This window comes from Rattus rattus, chromosome 1 (assembly GCF_011064425.1).
Source record: "Rattus rattus isolate New Zealand chromosome 1, Rrattus_CSIRO_v1, whole genome shotgun sequence".
In the NCBI taxonomy this organism is placed as follows: Eukaryota; Metazoa; Chordata; class Mammalia; order Rodentia; family Muridae; genus Rattus; species Rattus rattus.
In genome coordinates this window covers 51,414,943-51,435,441 of record NC_046154.1, presented here as the reverse complement: position 1 = coordinate 51,435,441, position 20,499 = coordinate 51,414,943, and the positions used below count along the sequence as shown (strand labels likewise).

The following is a 20,499-nucleotide window of genomic DNA, read 5'->3' as shown; positions in this document are numbered from 1 at the left end:
TAAGGAATAATAACAAAGGACAGTTATGTGGTCAGTGCAGACACAAACTTTTTTCCTGAGTGTTTTCATGCTGTCGTTAATTAAGTACACAGATGTAGAGCCTGTAAGTACAGAGGATTCATTTTACAGTCTGCTATTCCATCTCGCTATCCTTAATGCCCAATGTTTGATGTTTGTCACATATCTGCGATTGTGTGCATATTGCCTATGCAGTGTGGATTTAGAGAGGCTCCAGTTACTCTCAGCTCACGCTCATTACTGATTCTAGTGTAGCTGTCTAAAGGGCATTGTGTTATCCTGAAATAATCAGAGCTGGCTGTTGACCAGCCTTACAGGAGGCTAACTCACCATGTGGCGCCACCTGGTGATGGCCCTCTTCCCAGTTTAAGGATTTACAGAATATTGTCAGTGATTCCAAAAATGTCTTCTAGGTTATATAGTTTGGAGAACCTGGGGATTCAGACACCTACCCCTTCACTTACTCTTTAAGACATGAGACAGCCTTTTAAACATAAGTAATGAGGAATCCGTTCCCTTTGCAGAACGGAAAACAGAAACTAGTACTCTGTCCAAATTCACTCATCAAGGCAGTCAGCGTATTTCAGTTTTTGGCCTTTATTATGCTAGCAGTTAGAAAAGAAGGACATTTCTCTATATATTGTCTTTTAAGAAGAGAGTATATATTGAGAGTACCAGGAAATGGTGGATTTTAAAGTATGTGTGTGAAAATGGAGGAAGAAGGTAGTATATGTGAAACAATTGAATCACTGCCCAGCATAGAAGAGATGCTCAATTAGCTGCTAATTCCTCTTTATTACACAAGGTATTTTGATAGTCATCCTGTGTCTCTATCAAGTGATTTTTCTTTCTGTTCAAATTTAAATATTTGTTTCTTGTCTTTAAAAACAAAGGACTTATAAGCTTTGTTCAACTAGATTTCCATTCTGCTATGCTGACACTGTCATATCTCCCCCTCCCGTGCAAACTTCTCTGAAAGTTTTGGTTTTATTTCACTTTCTATTTGCCTTTCCAGTCCCTTCTAATTTTCTAGTTCACATGTCCTCATGTCCTTTTTAGTAGACCCAGCAGGCCTCTTTCTAACCCAGGTCACTCTGGGACTTAACCAGGCTTGGAACTCACTCTGGCAGTACTTGTCTTGCTCCTTCAGTGCCCCACTTGAGGTACTGATTCCATTTTAGGCTGAGACTTCTGGGTTTCATCGTGTGTCTGTCATTTAGACTCATAAGGCCCTGTCTCAGGTTGTATACTGTTTTTATTTTTTTAATTTTGCTGAGATTTAGGCTTTACTTTTTGGGTGGGGGGCAGTTGAGGCAGGATTTCTCTGTGTAGACCTGGCTATCCTGAACCACCCCTAATTCATTGATCTAACTGTCTCCCCAGTGCTGGGAATAAAGGCATGTGCTGCCACTGCCCAGCTAGCTGACTTTCATCACTTGGGAAGCTGAGGCAGGGAGATGATAATTTTGGGGCAATATCATTTGATATTGCATTTAGAATGCAATATCAAGACCCTGTCTCATAAAAAGAAAAAAAAAAAAACAGTTGGGGCTGGCAAGATAGTTCTGTGGGTAAAAGCACTTGTCACCACACCTGATGATCTGAGTTTGATCCTTGAACTCCACATATTAAGAACTGACTCCCGCCGGGTGGTAGTGGCATATGCCCTTAACCAGCAGAGGTAGGTGAATTTGAGGCTAGACTGATCTACCAAGCAAGTTGCAGGACAGTCAGGGCTACACAGAAGAAAACTGTCTCTGGTCATGGGGACACATGTGGGGGACTCCCACAAGTCTTCTGACTTCCCATGTGTGGTGACCTCCCATGTGTGCTGGGGCACATACACAATACATACAGAGAAAATAAATGTCATTTTTAAAAAGACTGAGTTATTTGTTTAGTGATATGTCTAATGTCCTACATAAATAATAATATGTTAATTTTGGGTAGTTTTTTTAACATTTATTTTATTAATTTAGTGTATGAAAATGATGATCAGCTTCTGTGGGATCCAGAATATTTACCAGAAGATAAAGTGATTGTCTTTCTTAAGGATGCATCTAGAAGAACAGGAGATGAGAAAGGTGTAGAAGCAATTCCTGAAGGATCTCATATAAAAGACAATGAACAGGTCTGTGAGTAAGGAATAACTACTGGGGTGTCCTCATAAAGGACTGTCGGCATTTAGTGTGGCTGTTCTGTCCACCTGAACTTTTCTCTGAAGTTTGGAATTAGCACAGGACCTACCCTTAGTGTGCTTACACCAGTGATGTAACTTCAGCTCCAAGAAACAGAAACCTTTCTTTGCCTAAGTATACTTTTTGTCAGGTTTTTAAAAGTTTTCTTTTGGAGTTTGTTTTGCTTTCCATTCTCTCTCTGAGACTCCGTGACTCTGATAGAGTTGGCACGTGCATCTCAGATAACCATTATGTACTTAGTCAGATTAATACCTTCCATGAACCTAATATAAGCAGTTTTAAAAAACTGTTGTTGGTTTGTTTTCTTTCTCAACTTGTTTAAAATAATTAGGAATCCCAGAAGGCTCCAAAGAATTGCAGCTTAAACAGAACATTTTGTGTGAAGTCAGTGTCTCAGTTACTGGGTCACTGTGGTCAGCGAGTTACATGCCCTCCACTGCACATAGCAAGAGGGCATATAAAGTTAGGACTGCAGTTTTTTTCTTGATGCTTTGTATATTGCTTTTACTATAATTGATCCAGAAAGCATAGAAACAAATATATGATTGAGAAAATTGTGCTCTTAAAAACATGCATCAGCCTGAATTGTTCATAGCCTCTGAGTCTTAGGTAAAAACCTTTATTTTTCTAGGCTTTATATGAATTGGTTAAATGCAGTTTTGATACAGAAGAAGCCTTGAGAAGACTGAGATTTAATGTCAAAGCAGCTCGAGGTAAGCACATGCTACCCTTTCGTTGTATGACTTGGCAGAAATTTTTACATTTTAGGCTTTTCAGTTTTCCTGAATGTGTCTTCAGCTTACTAGTTCTAGTCTTTCTGAATTTAGTAGATAGTTCCAGAGCAAGTATCATTCAAAATATTATAGGGAATGGGATTAAAATTGTTCTATTACGTAAAATCAGGGCATTTAAGTGAAAGTCTGGAGTATATATCTTATGGTTTCCAAACATATTTAAAGATTTTTATCTTTGATCTTTATAATAGCCCCATGAGCTAAGTACTATAACACTTACTGCCTAACTTTAAAATTATGAGTCTGGGACTAGTGAGCTGGCCCAGGGGGCAAAAATGGTTGTACCTTAAGCCTAACAACTTGGATTGGATAACTAGAACCTAACAACTTGGATAGCTAGAACCCATGCAGAGGAAGCAGGAAAGAACTAGTTCCATAAAGTTGTTTTCTGGCCTCCCTAAACTCACCATGCTGCACATAACCCGGATACACGTACACACACAAAGATACAGGTAAAAACGTATTAAGTGGAATTGTGAGATTTAGCTCTCTAAGCCAAAGTATTGTGGCTGAAGCAAGTGTAATTCATAAGCAATAAAGCTATAGTTGAAACCCACATTTTTGCTTTTTTACTCTTAAGTTTAACTTCTAGTCCACTGCACTAAAAGTACTGTGTATGTATCTGTAGACAGGACAGTAATGGATTACTTATTTACTTGGAATCAATCTGAAGGCTCTTTAATCTCTGAAAACCTAACCATTTAAGACTCAGCTGTCATAGTGCCTGACAACCTAGAGGGCAAGCTGAAAAAATAGGTGTTGATCCTCAGAGGAGAGTTGGAGAGTATTGTTAAAGCATTGTAGTTGGGCATAACCTAGCTAAGGAGAGTATTTGAGGGGAAATTTTGAGAACAAAGTATTTTTACTGGTACCAATTATGCTCCTAAAAGAGGGTGAAGAAGGGGCAGAACATAATTCCATATAGAGTCCAAAGTCAGAAAGAACTTACAAAATTGAAGGAATGGAAAGGTGGCTAATGTCAGTTGGGCTAAGAAGAACTGAGGAGATCTATAAGAGGCGGCATGCAGTAGAAGCATCACAGATTGGAGGCCTGGCTGGAGCTACAGCACGACCTTGTCTCAACAGGGAAGAAGGAACAGGTAGTCCAAATTTGAGATTGGAGAATTTAGGACCAAATTGTTCCAATTTTTATTAAATCAGGAATTTGTACCACTATCATTTGCAATGGCAGTATTAGCATTCAAGATTAAGATACTCCCTTCATCTACATTTTACACTTTTGCTTTCAGTTTCCTCTTTGTATATTAATTATATTAATTTGCTCTTATCCCCTCATTTTTGCCAGAGGAATTATCTGTGTGGACAGAGGAAGAATGTAGAAATTTTGAACAAGGGCTAAAGGCCTATGGGAAAGATTTTCATCTGATTCAGGCTAATAAAGTAAGTAAAGATTTATGCCTTCTTTTTACAAAAAGAAATTTAGTTTAATAACCTAAATTATCTTAGCTTGCTGTTTCCTAGTGTTAAAGTTTATGTAATCAATACTATAATCTTTTTATTTACAACTAATTCAAATAAGAATACTTATGCTGCCTGACATATTTGCCAGGTGACTTTTCAAGGCATGATAACTGTAAGTATTTAAGAATTGAATTCATTTATAAGTCTTTTAGTCAACTTCTCAGATTGTGTATGCAGTGCAGTTATTATGGCCTTCTTTCTGTTATCTGTGATAAGAGATCTGTCTACATTTTTAAAATAATAATGTTTTTATTCATTCTTTTGAGATTTCATACAATATATTTTTAATCATATTCTTTTCCTCTAACCCCTCAATATCCTATCCAACCATCTTTATGTTGCTTCCTTCTTTTAAGTACACATATACATACAGATGCACACATGGCAGTGGCATCTCAGCCTGTCTCTTCCTGGATGTGGAGCATGGTTCTGAGTGTCAGTTAACCTGTCACTCATTGAAGAAAACATTTTTTCTCTTCCAGCAGCCATCAGTTGCAAACTCCTCCTTAAAGTAATTTTGAAATTGTAAAATGTCCTTAACATCAAATTTGCAGTAAAAATATTTGTGTGATATATTTGTGTGCTGTAGTGTGTAAGTCAAAGGACAACTCTTGAGTCTCTCCTTTCCTCAGGTAGGAAGGACCTTGGGATTGGACTCAAAGTGTCAGTCTTGATGACAAGCACCTTTACCTGCTGAACCATTTTACTTACCACAATTAAAATATTTTGTTTACAGTTACCTAAGTCCTAATTGGTCTTTACTCATATTCTTTAAGTGATATTTTCCAGAGGCATCAATCACAGCAGGCTTAACATGATGGATTAATATCCATATATAAATATATATATAAATAATAGTCACACAGTATATATCCTAAAGAAGTCCATAGTAACTTGAAGATTTGAGCATTTAATTATTTTTAAAAGTTTTTTATTGTATTTATTTATCCATGAATGTGGAAGGGTACATCCGGCATTGCTAGTGAATCACCCACCAGTTAAGAACCAATGCTACTTTTGTAGAAGGCCCACATTTAATACCCAGCACTCGTGTTGGGTGACTCACAACCACCTGTAATTCTAGGTCAGAGGATCTTACACCTTTAGCTTCGACTGGCACTTGCGCGCGCGCGCGCGCGCGCGCGCACACACACACACACACACACACACACACAGAGAGGGAGGGAGGGAGGGAGGGAGAGAGAGAGAGAGAGAGAGAGAGGTCAAAAATATCTACATCTTTAACAAAAGAAAAACATCTGTGATGAAAGAGAAACTTTCAGTGTTTAAACTTTGAGTGTTTAGTGTCCAAAGGGTGGCACCCAGTGTGTCCAAATCCAGTGCATTCAGCACCTTGGGAAAGAGTTGTGTTATGTTAGTGACTGACTGCATTTTCCTGAATTTGTTCTAAAATTCATTTTTCCAGGTTGAAAAGTGCATTTTATTTTTCTAGTATTCCTTGCATGCAAATTACTACCAAGCTGTGCTGGATCACCTCTCTAGGGCACCTCTGGAACGTAACTGAAAGTACAAAGGAAACCCCTCCTCCCCCCTTGGTGTGACTTGAAATACTTACTAGCTCACTTGGAATCATGAGCCAGATTTTTATTGTGTGCTTTATTAAGACTATAACTTTGAATTTTTGATTTTTTTTTTTTTTTTTTTTTTTTTTTATAAATGTTTGAGTCGGGTTTCAGTGCTGAAGAGTCATCTACCATATGCTACATGCTGTCTTTAGTAGTTTAGTGAGTAAAGTTAGGAGAGTAATTTTCTGAGGGTCCCATGTGAAAATACCAAGTTGTTCTTTTTATACTTGGAATCATTCTTCTGTTTTAGTGGGCTTATTTCATGAAGATTTTATATTGTGGTAACAGCATACTCTCAAGATAGATATCTTGGCTTTTGCTTTTAGTAAATTACAACTGACTTGCTTGAAATCATTCATTAGGAAGCAAAACATTGAAAGTATTTTCTTCATGTATATTGATTAGTGTTTTACCTGTATTTGTGCCAGATATGTTCCTGGTGCCCAAGGAGGTCAGAAGAAAGCATTAGCTCTTCTAAAACTGGACTGAGCCACCATGTGGGTGCTAGAAACTGGGACCTTTAGATACGCACTAAATGCCCTTTCTCCAGCCCTTACTGCTTTGCAACTTTTATTAAGTTTAAGCAGAGGGAAAGAAAGGGGATAAAAAAAAAAAAAATCTATGTTAGATAAAAAAGGGTGTTATCAACAGATAAAATCAGTGCCAAAAAATGTTTTTGTCAAGATAAGAAATTTGTAGACTAAAACTCTTAACCACCTTGTTTCCAGAGTGCTACTGTATGTTCCATTTCTCTTTGAAACATATTTTATTCTTACACATCAACTTTACCAACTCAACTTTACCAACTCTCTAAGGCAGTAGCAATGGAGATTTTTTTCTTTTTTCATTATTTTTTTAAATTGGGTATTTCTTATTTACATTTCAAATGTTATTCCCTTTCCCAGTTTCCTAACCCCTCCCCCTCCCATTCTATAAGGGTGTTCCCCAGCCAATCCATCCCCCTTACTCCCCCCCAACAATCCCCTACACTGGAGGTCCAACCTTGGCAGGACCAAGGGCTTCCCCTTCCACTGGTGCCCAACAAGGCCATCCTCTGCTACATATGCAGCTGGAGCCAAGGGTCTGTCCTTGTGTACTCTTTTTTTTTTTTTGGTTCTGTTTTTCGGAGCTGGGGACCGAACCCAGGGCCTTGCGCTTCCTAGGCAAGCGCTCTACCACTGAGCTAAATCCCCAACCCATCCTTGTGTACTCTTTGGGTAGTGGCTTAGTCTCTGCAATGGAGATTTTTTAGCAGCGCTATTTGTTGATCATGAGTTTCAGATGTTTAGGAAGCCAGTCATTTGCATACCACAGTAGTGTCTTAATATACAAAACTTAAGTACTAGTGTAACAGTTTCTCTTCCCTGGCATAGTTTAAAACATTTTGGGAAGCCAATGAGTCTAGATTGTTGTTGGACTAATAAAGGGATCTTTTATATTTGTATTTGTATTTTGTATTTGTTCCTATGAGAACTGTCTGTACTGTTCATTATCCCTCCCACTGGTCGTGGTGGTGGTGGTGGTGGTGGTGGTGAGGATGATGACTTGATATTTGATTTTTGGAAGGATTTTTTGTCCGTTGATCAGTTGCTTATTCTGTTTTGGATTTTTGTTTTGTCTCTGTTTCTAAGACAAGAGTCTTATATGACCTAGAATGGCCTCAAACTAGCTAAGAATGAACATGGATAGGAATGACCTTGAACTCCTCATCCTCCTGCTTCCACCTCCCAAGTGCTGGGATTACAACAAACATGTCCCGTAATACCTCATTGGGTGATGTTTGTTTGTTTTCTTTTGAACTTTTGGGTTTCGTTCTTGGTGCCTTTTTTATACACATATTATACTCTGTTCTTCCGTCGACACCTCACATTCGTCCTTTCAGGTAGTACCCTCTTTGCTTTCATGTCATATGCATGCTGGTGACTTCTGAGCTGGTTACACATACACAAATTTACATCTAGATTTTTATATGTAAGAAAACACTATTTTTAAATGTAAGAAAACACTATTTTCCTTTTTAGTCTGGCTTATTTGGTTAGCATAAGACTTCCATATTCTTGACAATGTTGTAATTTCATTTTATTCTTCTCGATAGTTGAAGAAAATTGCATTGTGTGTGTGCATTTTTTATATCCATTTATATTTTATATCCATGGGCAGTTAGGCTCATTCCATTTCTTGGCTGTTAGGAGGAATAGTGTAACAGTAAACATGGATATTCCGGTAGCTCTGTGATGTGCTGACTTGGGTATGTAAGTGGGAATGATGTAGGTGGGTCACATTGTAGCTCAGGTTTTGGTTTTGTGTGGAATCTCCATACTGATCTCCATTTTAGTTTTACTAGTTTACATGCCTGTCAAGAAGTGTGTAATTGGGCTGGAGAGATGGCTCAGTGGTTAAGAGCACTGACTGCTCTTCCAGAGGTCCTGAGTTCAAATCCCAGCAACCACATGGTGGCTCACAACCAACTGTAATAAGATCTGATGCCCTTTTCTGGTGTGTCTGAAAACAGCTACAGTATATTTATATATAGTAAATAAGTAATTTTTTTAAAGAAAAGTGTGTAAGTGTCCTCTTTTTCCACATCAGAGGGCATGTGTCTTCCCACACCCACTCAGCATTTGTTCTCAGTCATTTTGTTGCTTATTTTTTGTGATAAACCATTCTGATTTGGGTAAGATTGGAGTCCTAAAGCAGTTTTAGAGTGCATTTCCCTGAAGGCTAAGAATCCTGAGTACTTGGTGTTCATTGGCCCTTTTAGAGTTCATTATATATCCTAAATAATTAATCCACTTCAGATAAATAGATTGTGAAAGTTCTCTCCTATTCTGTAGGTTGTTTCTTTACTCTTAGTTTTTATTTGCTGGACAGAAGCTTTTCATTGCATGCAATCCCATTTATCATTTCTTGGGTTTGTTTTTTATGTTGGTGGTAGCATCTTGGAAAGTCTTCACCTGTACCTGTACTTTCAACAGTTTAGCCTGTGTTTTACCTATGGCCGTTTCAGAGGTTCAGATTTTATACTAAGGTCTTTGATTCATTCTGAGTTGATTTTCTACAAGGTTCAAGATTCAGGTCTGATTTCATGCTTCTTGTGGGAAATCATTTATAAGAAAATTTAAATTTAGATTCCCAAGATAGTTTGTGAGTAAAAAGTATGTATTCTTTGGAGTCTGTTTGTCACTCCTATCTACAGTAGAGAAATACTTGTTTTATTGTAAAATATAGAATAGTGGTCTCCTTGAATTAAGGAAAAGGAATGCTAAATAGTTTATATAGTTATTGATTTATTATTTTTCTTAATGGATTTAGAAATTATAGTTTTTATCACGGTTGCTGTAGTTTTTCATAAAATATGTTCATTTGTCATGCATATTAACTGAGTGGTAGCTAAATTTTTTTCCCAGTCTATCTTAGAGTTTCTGTTGCTATAGTAAAAACAACATGGTTATTTGGCTTATACTTTTTTTTTTTTGGTTCTTTTTTTTTTTTTTTTTTTCCGGAGCGGGGGCCCGAACCCAGGCCTTTGCTCTTCCTAGGCAAGCCCTCCACCAATGGGCCAAATCCCCAGCCCCAAAATTTTCTCTCTTTCCTTCTCTTTTTTTTTTTGGTTCTTGTTTTCGGAGCTGGGGACCGAACCCAGGGCCTTGCGCTTCCTAGGTAAGTGCTCTACCACTGAGCTAAATCCCCAGCCCCTTTGGCTTATACTTTTGCATCACATAAAGAAAGGTAGGGCAGGCATTAGAGGCAGGAACTGAAGCAGTAAATAACAGTGAAGGACACTGTTACAGCCTTGCTCCTCATGGTCTGCTAGTGTGCTTTCTACAGCTTGGAGCCACCTGCCCTGGTTGGCCCCACCCATGTAACTCAGCAGCCAAGAAAACTCTCTACAGACTTGCCTATGGGCCAGTTTTAGAGAGGCATTTTCTTAGTCGAGTCCCTCTTCCCAAGTAACAGTAGCTTTTGTGTCAGATTGACATAAAACTGTCCAGCAGACTTGAGTTGTTTTTCATGGAATAACTGTTAAGGAGATTATTCTTAAAAACAAGCATTTGTTTCTTACAGGTCCGAACAAGATCAGTTGGTGAATGTGTAGCATTCTATTACATGTGGAAAAAGTCTGAGCGTTATGATTTCTTTGCTCAGCAAACAAGGTTTGGAAAAAAGAAATATAATCTTCATCCTGGTGTAACGTGAGTTCTTTTCTAAGCTTTCTTGGATTTTTCTTTAAAGAATCATAAATTTTATAGTCTAGCAAAGTACAGTTTATGTAAGTTCAAAAACATTATCTCTTGACGTGTAAAGCTTGCAGACTTTGTTGTCTTAAAAAAATTATAAATTGCCATGCATGTTAAGACAAGCATAAAACCAAGGTTTAGAGTGCAGGTTTTCATTGGGTGTTCTTCAAATGGAAAAGGAGAGCATATTCATACTGTACTCGATTTCATTCATTTTCTTCTTCTTCTTCCAACCCCCTCCCTCCTCTCCTTTTTGAGGCAAAATCTTGCTATGTAGTCCTGGCTGGGCTGGCCTCATTCTTAGCAATTATGTCAACCTTTCAAGTGCTGGGATTATGTATGTGTGCCACCACATGTGACTTAGTTTTGACCATTGAGAAAGGAGTAAAAATAGGACTAAGTCAAGGTTTTCTAAAACTATTGGGCTGTATAACCAGTGGAAGGCTGTTAAAGAAGAAACAAAATTAATTTGTTTCTTGTGCAGTCATTTTGATCCTTGCAACTAAACAACTAAAACAAGAAACGAATGTAGATATTCTTAAAGGGGTGAAAGGTCACATTGAATCTTCTTGTTTACGAGATTTACCTTTTTCTAGTTTTCCTGCATCTTCTAGGAGACATTGCAGAAGCGATATGTAATAATAATAAGGCAGCCCAAACTTGGGCATGACACAGTGGTAGTATAATCACACTGCATGACGTGTCTTACCTATTTGAGCTGTCAGTCATGTTGTAGTTGCGCTAATAAAGATGTCAACTGCTTTACACAGATTTGCTTTGTCGCATATGTTTGATTATATTTTTCAAACCCCTGGGCCATAGTGTTTCTTCGTTGTGTTTATTTATAGATAGAATACCGATCAGACATTCCTCAGATCAGACACTCTAAAGCCCAAAGTAAGGTAAAATAGAAAAGCATAGATGGAGGCTGGGCAGAGCTCGGTGTTGGAATCCTTGCCTAGTCTGCTGCAGACCCTGCACCACTCCCCAGCGAGGGAATGAATGGCTGTGTCCACCTTTGTCAAAAGACAGTGGAGTTACCTCTTCTGTTCTCCAGTTATTCAGAGTTGGTGATCATTAGACTTGAATTTCATGTAAAGGAGCATCACAAACCTTATCAGTATGGCTTGAGAAGTAGTTTACAAATACTTTAATGAATTTAATTTGATCATTTAATTTATAAACAGTTTAACCACTTGCTAAATGTATTATTTTTCTGGATTATTCAGTGGTACTACAAAGATGTATGTAGGACTAGCTGTATCTGTCCCTCCCTCCGTCCCTCCCTTCTCTGTTTCAGAAACAATGTTTACAAGTGCTGAATCTGTCATCATCAGCATGAGAATACACCACATTTGCCATGCTGCTTCCTGGTTCATCTAGTTTTCTTTTTCAGAAAGCCTTAGCAGAGGAATGAATGGACTAAGGACCTGGCTTAGTTGGCTCTGTGATGTCCAGGGCAGCAGGGTGGACAGGGATATACGAAACATTTTTGTTTCTCTGATAATCTCTCACAGTTTCTGATAAGTTTATGAAAGTATTGAACATCTTAATTTCTCCTAGGTTAACTTTTTTGTAGGTGGACAAACCATGGTTAAAGTAAACCACGCTTTGTTTTTTCTAAGGTCTGAGTTAATAACAATCCCATGTCAGAGTGGGATGAAGTCACAAATATCTTTGCTTTTTCCTATAGGCAATAACCATGGTTTTGTGGGATTTACTTTTATTCCTTTGAGCTTCTTATTCCTTTGCCTGCCTGCCCGCCTATCTGTCTTAAATTCTTCCCCCCAAGGAACCACAGTATTTTTTTACAGGTGTACTGTACCTTCTGTAAGAAGCCATAACCAGCTGAGTGTGGTACCTCACACCTGTAATCTCAGCATTCAGAAAGCTGAGATGGGAGGATTTCCACGAGTGTAAATCTAGCTGGGGCTGTACAGTTTTCACCAGCCAGGGCTACATAGCAAGACGTTATCTTACGGCATAGGTAATAGACATTGAAAAGAAGTAATGACCAGGCTTTGCTTTATTGTGCATGTTTTGAGAAATTAAGATTTTCTGTGAGAAATATTTTTGGCTTGCTTGCATTTCTGCTAATAGTTCTATCTTAGGTGGTTATATAATACATGTTTAATGCCATAAACAGTGGTTCTCAACAGTCCTAATGCTATAACATTTAATACATGTTCCCTTTAATACAGTTCCTCAATTATATTATTATTTTTGTTGCTACCTCATATTAGTATTTTTGTTGTAATTTTGCTACTAATATGAATTGTAAATATCTGTGTTTTCTAATGTCTTAGGTGACCCCCTGGGGGCGGGGGTGACCCACACATTGAGAACCACTACCTTAAAGTAAAACTTGTGATTCTTTTTTTCCCTTGTTTTAGGTTCACATTAGACTAGATGCATTATCTTTAAAGTCCTTGTTAAGTTTTTCTGTTCTGCTACTTTCCCTTGTTCCCCAGAATGAAGCGCATTTGCCCTTGCTGCCCACAGCCTCTGAGAGCTCCACTACAGGGGAGGGATTGAGAGCCACATTCACATTGGAGAGCTTGCTATTCCGAATAATACTTAAAACTCCAGTTACCTGAACTCCAGCGCTTTTAACTCCTCAATTGTTGGACCCGACTTTCTTCCTAAGCATTTGGGATTTCATTGATAAAAATAAAGATGATAATGGCTATCTCTCACAGTATCATTGTCATATTCAGAATTTGAATATAATTTTGATGTCTTTTTATCTAGCTTTCTTTTGAATTTTTTTTTAACTCTCCAGTGTTTACTCCCACTAGGCTTTGTTTCCGATAACTCTGTCTGTGTATTTATCTATTCTTTTTGCTTTAGCTTCTGAAGTTCCTGAGATAGACATCTTACCTATTTCTCTTTCTGTGTGCTTCAGATTGACTTTGCAGCTCTTTTTTAATGACAGTGTACAGCAGAGAGCTGGAAGATCCTGAGCGCCATTTCATTTACAGTATCAGAACGTTATGTTTATTAGTTCCTGGACATAATGTTTCTGTGATACATGTTTGTCCCGTGTGTGCACACATATGTGTGTATTGAGGCCAGAGGGCAACTTCTGGTGTTGCTTTTCAGGAACTGCCTACAGTAGACAGGGTCTTTCCTAGGCACCCAAAGCTTGCTAGCTTGTCTAGGGAGCTATAAAGGGTAACAAGTGTATGACTGGGTTTTAGTTGGACTGTACAGAAATGGCAACCAATCCACAGGCCATAGTCTGCCACCTCCGTGTTCAATACGATAACCTTGTGTGTAGATAGGACACAAGGGTTTATCTCCTTCAGACAGGCTTTCTCACCCCAGCACAGTGTGACACTCAACTGAGATAGTAATGAAGTTATACATCAGCCCAGGACTAGGCCCATCACTGTACAGATCACACTGATCTATATGCTGGCTAGGCAGGGGTGACTTCTCTGTTTTAGGCCCCAGTTGCACTTTCAAGGTTGCCTCTAGGAATCTGAAAACTCAGTCTGCTTCTGTTCAGAAGTCATCTTGTACTCCCAGTGCCCTCATCCTTACCTCTGAATTTACACACACTCCAGTTTCATTTGGGCCATTTTGAGCCCTTTTCCACACATCTTAAAGTCTTGAAACTTGCTATGGACTTATGTGTTCCTTAGCTTCTCACCTTCATGCATAGTCCTATAAATGTTTAGCCGGAAGTAAGTGTTGAGATCCTGGAAGGCATTGACCTGACGAAAGTGGCAATCAGGATGTATTTGTTAACAGAGGCATGTAAATTTAACTTAAACTAATTTTAACTTTCAGCATTTTCTCTAAGGAAATAATTGTTGTGTTATTTAACTTCAGGGATTACATGGATCGTCTTTTGGATGAAAGTGAAAGTGCTGCTTCTAGCCGAGCACCATCCCCTCCTCCCACCGCCTCAAACAGTAGTACCAGCCAGTCGGAGAAAGAAGACGGCACTCTCAGCAATAGCAATCAGAATGGTGAGCAGCATGGAAACACACTTGTTTCTTCACAGTGAAGGACACTTTGAATGGCTCAAGGAAGTGTACTGTAAACTAGAGGCTGAGGATGTAAATAATATAAAACAGGACACATCTAGTGACACCATGGAATCATTGGAACGAATTCTTAATGACATCCTAAAATGAAACTCATGAAACAAGCTACAGGGAAACTCATATTAACTCACCTCTCCTCTGATCCCATCTGAGTGGGATAATGCCTAGGGTTGAGTACGGCTTTTAACTCTAAGACATATTATCCACACATTTTACATTGGAAACATGCTTCTTTCTCTATTACTTTGAGAAATCGTAGCATGCGCTTTAATCATAAAGACAAAATGTAGGTAATAAGTTAATTTTTTCTTTTCTATTTTTCAGAGCTGGGGACCGAACCCAGGGCCTTGTGCTTGCTAGGCAAGAGCTCTACCACTGAGCTAAATCCCCAACCCCTGTGAATTTTTGAATATTTGACTTTGCATAGTAACCTGAACAGTGAACACATGTAAAGCAGCTGCTAGCTTGGCCGTGGGTGTTCTGCAGAAACCTTTATTCTCTTTCTCACATGCACACTTGTTGCACACCACACATAAACATGCATACACATATATAAACATACCACACACACATACACACCACATGCCACACAACACATACACACCACATACCACACAACACACACACATTACCCATACACACACACTCACACAAACCAATAAAAACAGTATTCTTCATTCAGAGTATGTGAAGGACGGTCTGTAAGGGCTGTTCTCAGAATCGTTTTGATTTCTACTTTTAATTGTCTCAAGTAAGAATATTATTGAACAGAAAATAGCAAGCCTGATTGTGCAGCATCATCATAAGAAGGAAACTGGAGTTAAAGACTAAAACTGGGGAGAACCATGGAGAAGATAGAAGAAAAGCCCCAAAGCTTTGACCCCCCAAACTCTCTCTATGGTGGTATATTCATTACATAGTGCATTTCATGGTCCTTTTCTATACCTCTCTCTCTAAAAACAAGCCAAACAAGAGATCTCTCTGAGAGCACAGCCTGGTCTACATCGTGAGTTCCAGGCAGGCCAGAGCTACACATGAAACTCTGTCACGGTTCCTCCCAAAAATTCCCCTCCCAAGACAAAGAACAAGCCGGACATGCAGAATGTGGGTCTCAGTGGCCATGCAGGTCAGAGCTGCTTGTTAGACTGTTGTCCGACAGTCAGTGCACCCTTGTTTATAGCTGTAAGACGCAGTGCGACTGGAACCCAGAACTGAGGTGGATACTCAGGGAGTTCAGACTCCTGGTACTTTTGTTTTAACATCTTAACACCAAGGAAATCCTTTCCTCTTTCATCTATTTGATAGAGAAAACACTGTTAGAGTAAGATAATTTTCATAAATGACCAGGAAATGCTATTTACCTCAGAAGAGATTAGGTGAATATAATCTAAATTTTCAGGTTTTTTAAAGAAAGGGTAGAACTTTGTAGCTTAATTTTTTTTACATACTTAATATTTTAGCTTTATTTCCTTCTTAATTAATGCACCAAAATAGTACTACAGTTCTTTGTCTTTAATCAGTTTAATGTAGTTTTTTAGACTAGCTACCACAGAATTATTTCCTCAGTATTATATGATACTTAGTTCCTGTGTGCATTCAAGATTTGGATACATAGTAAATTGAGAATAATTGAGTATTTTCTTTGACCAAAATATAATCTTTGAGACTCGTCCTTTATGTTGAATATTTGTCACGCACTTTAGATTTAATTATATTGGTCTGGAGAGATGGCTCAGTGGTTAACAGCACTAGTTGCCCTTCCAGAGGTCCTCAGTTCAATTCCCCAAAAACCACATGGTGGCTTACAACCTAATAATGGGATCTGATTCTCTTCTGTCTTGCAGACATATATGCAAATAGAATGCTTATATAAATGAATGAATGATTTGATTATCTCTAGTGTCGAAGTCAGCTCTGATATTCTCTTTCTGCTACATTAGAAAAATTACTAGAATAATTTTACTTTTTATACCTATTGTAGATAGATAGGTTCTTGCTACATACAATCCAGAATGGCCTCAGCCTCAGATCCCACCTCCTGTGGGAACAGTGTCAGTATATTCTTACATAGTAGTACTTAGGATACTTCTTTTAATATTTATATTTTCAAATTTTATGTGTATGGGTGCCATGTATGTATTATGTAGTATGTATGTATACTATATGTGTGCATGAGACCTGAGGAGGCTGGGAAAAGGTGTTAGATCCCCTGAGACTAGGGTTATAGGTGGTTATATTAGGGTTATATGTGGTTGTGAGCCACCATGTGGAATTAAGAGTTATAGGTGTCTATAAGCCTCCATATGGAGGACTTCTAGCTGCATTAGGTGTTCTTAGCCACTGAGCCATTGCTGTGGCCCCTTTTACTCTTTTAATATAAGTCAAGTTAAAATCCATTGTTTTAGTGGAGCTTCACATCAGCTATGTAACGTGCACTTGCTTTGAGTCTTCTGGTGTGTAAGGAAGCTGCAGTGTATAGCCTACGGAGACCTTGCTATGTCTGTTGGTAAGCAGTTGAACCATGGTTCATGCCACGGGTGGGTGCACTCAAAGTTGATGCTTTCCTTGTTTCTTGCTGGAAATGGATATATTGTAGCAGCTATTTTAAAATAGTTGACAATTTTAACCCTTTGTATTAAGTTTCATTTATCTTTCTCCGAGTGTAGGTGTATCATCTAATGGACCAGGAGAAATACTAAACAAAGAAGAAGTAAAAGTTGAAGGCTTACATGTTAATGGACCAACAGGTGGAAATAAGAAACCACTTCTTACAGATGTGGACACTAATGGTTACGAAGAAAATAACCTTGCCACTGACCCAAAACTTGCCCATATGACTGCAAGAAATGAAAATGAGTTTGATGAAAAGAATGAGAGACCTGCCAAAAGGCGGCGGATAAACAGCAGTGGGAAAGAAAGTCCGGGTTCGTCTGAGTTTTTCCAGGAAGCAGTCTCACATGGGAAGTTTGAGGAACATGAAAACACAAATGACTAACTCTTAGGCCTATTTTACTTTCTTTGCAGTAAAGTCTGGTTTGACTACAATTTTCAGGGTTGGGGGGGTGACCTTTAGAAAGCTGATTTCCTTGAAGCAGTTGTTAACTCTTGAAATTGGAATTAAGTCCTAACTTTAAGAAATGGGATTCATAATTCTACTTTTTGCAAGTTCTTTTACTTCAAATTTTGAAGCCCTCTTTAAGGATATAAAAACATTGGTAAATTTGAATGACCCAAAGACTTAACTGCACCTTCTCCTTTGAGAAACAAGTCATATTTGACTAAAAGGTAATCTTTCCTTATTCTTTATGAGGAAGAAAAAAGTTTGTTTCTGCTCAACACCAATTTTTTTTATTATCTAGAAATGTCTTTACAACAGACATTTTTCTCTCCATACAAATTGAACATCGTCATTAAGGAAACCCTCATGAATCCTGAAGGTTATGCTAGCATGATTTTTATATGTAGAAGTTTAAAAATAAACCAAGTCAGGTTTGTATTTGTAAAATTGTTGACATCAATGATGTCTTTCCATATTCTTATCTGGGCTTAAGAAATACATTCTGTATTTTTCCAGATTCTTTGTAGCCTTTGAAAGATTTTTACAGTACATATGTCTTGACTGAGCTGTCCTTTCTTAATACAAAAAGCTTGTATAATTTTCTTAACTTGTACAGTTGGTAAACTTTTATGAGAGGAACTGATATTCTGAGTCTGTCAGCTTTCATTTTATTTTGCTAAGATTTTTCTAATGAATTTTTAAGTGTGTGTGTAGTTAACCAAGTCATGTTTCTTATCCAGGTGGTAAAAGCATTCATAAAAAATTATGTTATTTTCAAACTTCTACTTACTGACATAATTTGGGACTTCTAAATTTCAGCATGATACTCAGATTACAAGCTTGTTTGCATTTGCTATAATTTTATAAATTAATTGTGAAACAAAACAAAGACTTACTGTCAGCTTAAGTGTGTAGATGTATCGTGCTGAATAGAATTCTGTTCAGTTACTCTCATGTGCCCTACAAGATTTCTCATTGTTTCTGTTAAGTCAACAGAAAGGGAAGGCCACGTGATGTTGCAATATTGCCACATCCAAGGAGTAACTGTTGACAGGTAGCAATATTCATTTTTATGAGAAAATAGTGGTTTTAAGAATTTTCAGATCTTTCCAGTTGTAATCCAGTTTGTCACATTTGATACTTTTTCCAAAATGAAACACATACAAAATAACCATTGTTCTGTGTGACTTTAAAAAGGGTTATCGCACTAGCCTTGTAAGAATGGATGCCATTTTATTGTTAGTGCAAAATTCTTCTTACAAAATGTAGTTTTATACAGCTGATAGACCAATCTATCTCTGGACTGTTTTTTAGTGAATGATGATTAACTACCTTTTCTCACACAGGCACATCCCCAAATGCTGCTTTCAGTTTGATCTCAGCCATCAGTTCAAGAGCCACTGCTTTCAAAGACAGATCTGTGTCCTTTTACTGGCTCAGTTGTCTGATGCAGGGTGGGTTAAGGTTTGCACTGAGAATGATCGCCCAGGCCTCTCCCTCATAGTATTCTTGTATTTGTCCAGACTGCTTCCCTTCACAATGGGTACAAACTTTCCTTTCCCCACATCAGTATTAGAAGCCACCTTGACAACACATCATAATGATATGCATTTACTGTTTCTGCAGGCATAGTCCAGTGAGTTGGTTTCATATGGGAGTGCTGAGAAGCACGAGAGGGTTTAGTTTGTTTTATTGAAAACGTTAATTTATCCAGAATGGCAGTAGGTCAAGTACCTTTAGCAGATGGTTATAGCTTCTGTCTCCCTGCCCACCCCCACAGAGTCTCACTATGTAGCCCAGGCTGGCCTGGAACTTAACAATCCTTCTACCTCAGCCCTCTAATGCTGAGATTGGAGGTGTTTCCCACCACACCCAGCAACAGTCTATTTTCTAAAGCAGGTTTTATTATATGAGTCCAGGCCATCCTAGCTCCTTATCACAGGTGATCTTTAAGTGATGCTATGCTTTTTAATCATTACACTATGGAAGATGTCAGTCCGCCTTTTAAAGGATGCCTCTGCTCGACACGTTCTTGGACTTCTCGAAACTGTTGTAACAGGAACGTTTTAAGGAAATTCTCAGGCATGTTGGCAAATGTGCCAGGTGTATAAGTGTTCATAAATCTTTTCTTTTTAAAGTATGCATAATGAAACATTCCTCTAATACACAAGGCTCAGCTTTTCCCAACTATATTCTGTGTTTGTATGGGTATTTCACCCTTTGTTCAAAAATGCAGCCACTGAAACTTAAGTCATTGCACTTTTAAACAGTTTGACAATATCATGAGTAATCTGCTTAAGATTTGGTGTATTTCCTAACTGTTGAACACTTAAGTAACTGAGATGAGAAAATAAGCATTCATGAGTAGGGATGTAGCTCAGTTGCTGGAATGCTTACCCAACATGCATGCAAAATGGGTTCCATCCCCAGTACCACAGAAACTGGGTATAGTGGTGCATGCCTGTCATCCTAAGCACTTGGAGGTGGAGGCAGGAGAATCAGAAGTTCAAGGCCATCCTCATTACCTGGTGAGTTGAGGCCAGCCTGATACCTGAAATGCTGTCTCAGATAGAAATGGCTCTGTTGGTAGTTATTAGGTCCTAGCCAAGCACTGTCATTTTCATTTGGAACATACAATGATGATGTATTTATGATGTATTCTCACTAAGGTTCACAATCTGTAACTCAGTTCAACACAGATCTCTTGAGCTTTAAAAGGTATTTGAAGTAATTTAAGTAGGCATTCAAAATTATGAATTAGATGTTTTTAAATTTCTGCATAATAATTTTGCACTGTAAAATATGTCCTTTCTCCCATTTCCTTCTGCCATTCTGATATGCTCATTAAAATATTTTTGTAAGCATACTCATGTGATGTGTGTGATGTCTAGTTGTTCACTGTGTTTTAGTTTCAGTGCTTAAACTCCATGCTGCTCGGAGCACACAGTGCAGGCTGTACTCTCCCTGTGCCTCCATGCCCGTGGACAGCGCAATGAAGTTTTTTCAGTGGTTCCTGGTTTAGTTACCCAACATTGGATTGTTTTCTGTCTGTCTTTTCTTAAACTTTTTA

General features: G+C 38.2%; 1 protein-coding gene across 10 annotated transcripts in view; it reads left to right on the top strand.

The window, feature by feature from the left end:
• The window catches only part of Mier1 (MIER1 transcriptional regulator), a 52,339-nt gene extending 32,044 nt beyond the window's left edge, over window positions 1-20,295 (top strand). For 9 of the 10 annotated variants that reach the window (XM_032901388.1, XM_032901379.1, XM_032901371.1 and 6 more), the window contains 6 exons: window positions 1,998-2,149; window positions 2,848-2,929; window positions 4,317-4,411; window positions 10,144-10,271; window positions 14,154-14,293; window positions 17,038-20,295. In XM_032901388.1, the coding sequence (XP_032757279.1) occupies window positions 1,998-2,149; window positions 2,848-2,929; window positions 4,317-4,411; window positions 10,144-10,271; window positions 14,154-14,293; window positions 17,038-17,366 (926 nt within the window). In that variant the 3' untranslated portion in view covers window positions 17,367-20,295. Of the gene's footprint in view, window positions 1-1,997; window positions 2,150-2,847; window positions 2,930-4,316; window positions 4,412-10,143; window positions 10,272-12,787; window positions 13,067-14,153; window positions 14,294-17,037 lie in introns of those variants that run through there. The other variant, XM_032901397.1, reaches the window with a different exon arrangement.
• Window positions 20,296-20,499: the final 204 nt, after the last annotated feature.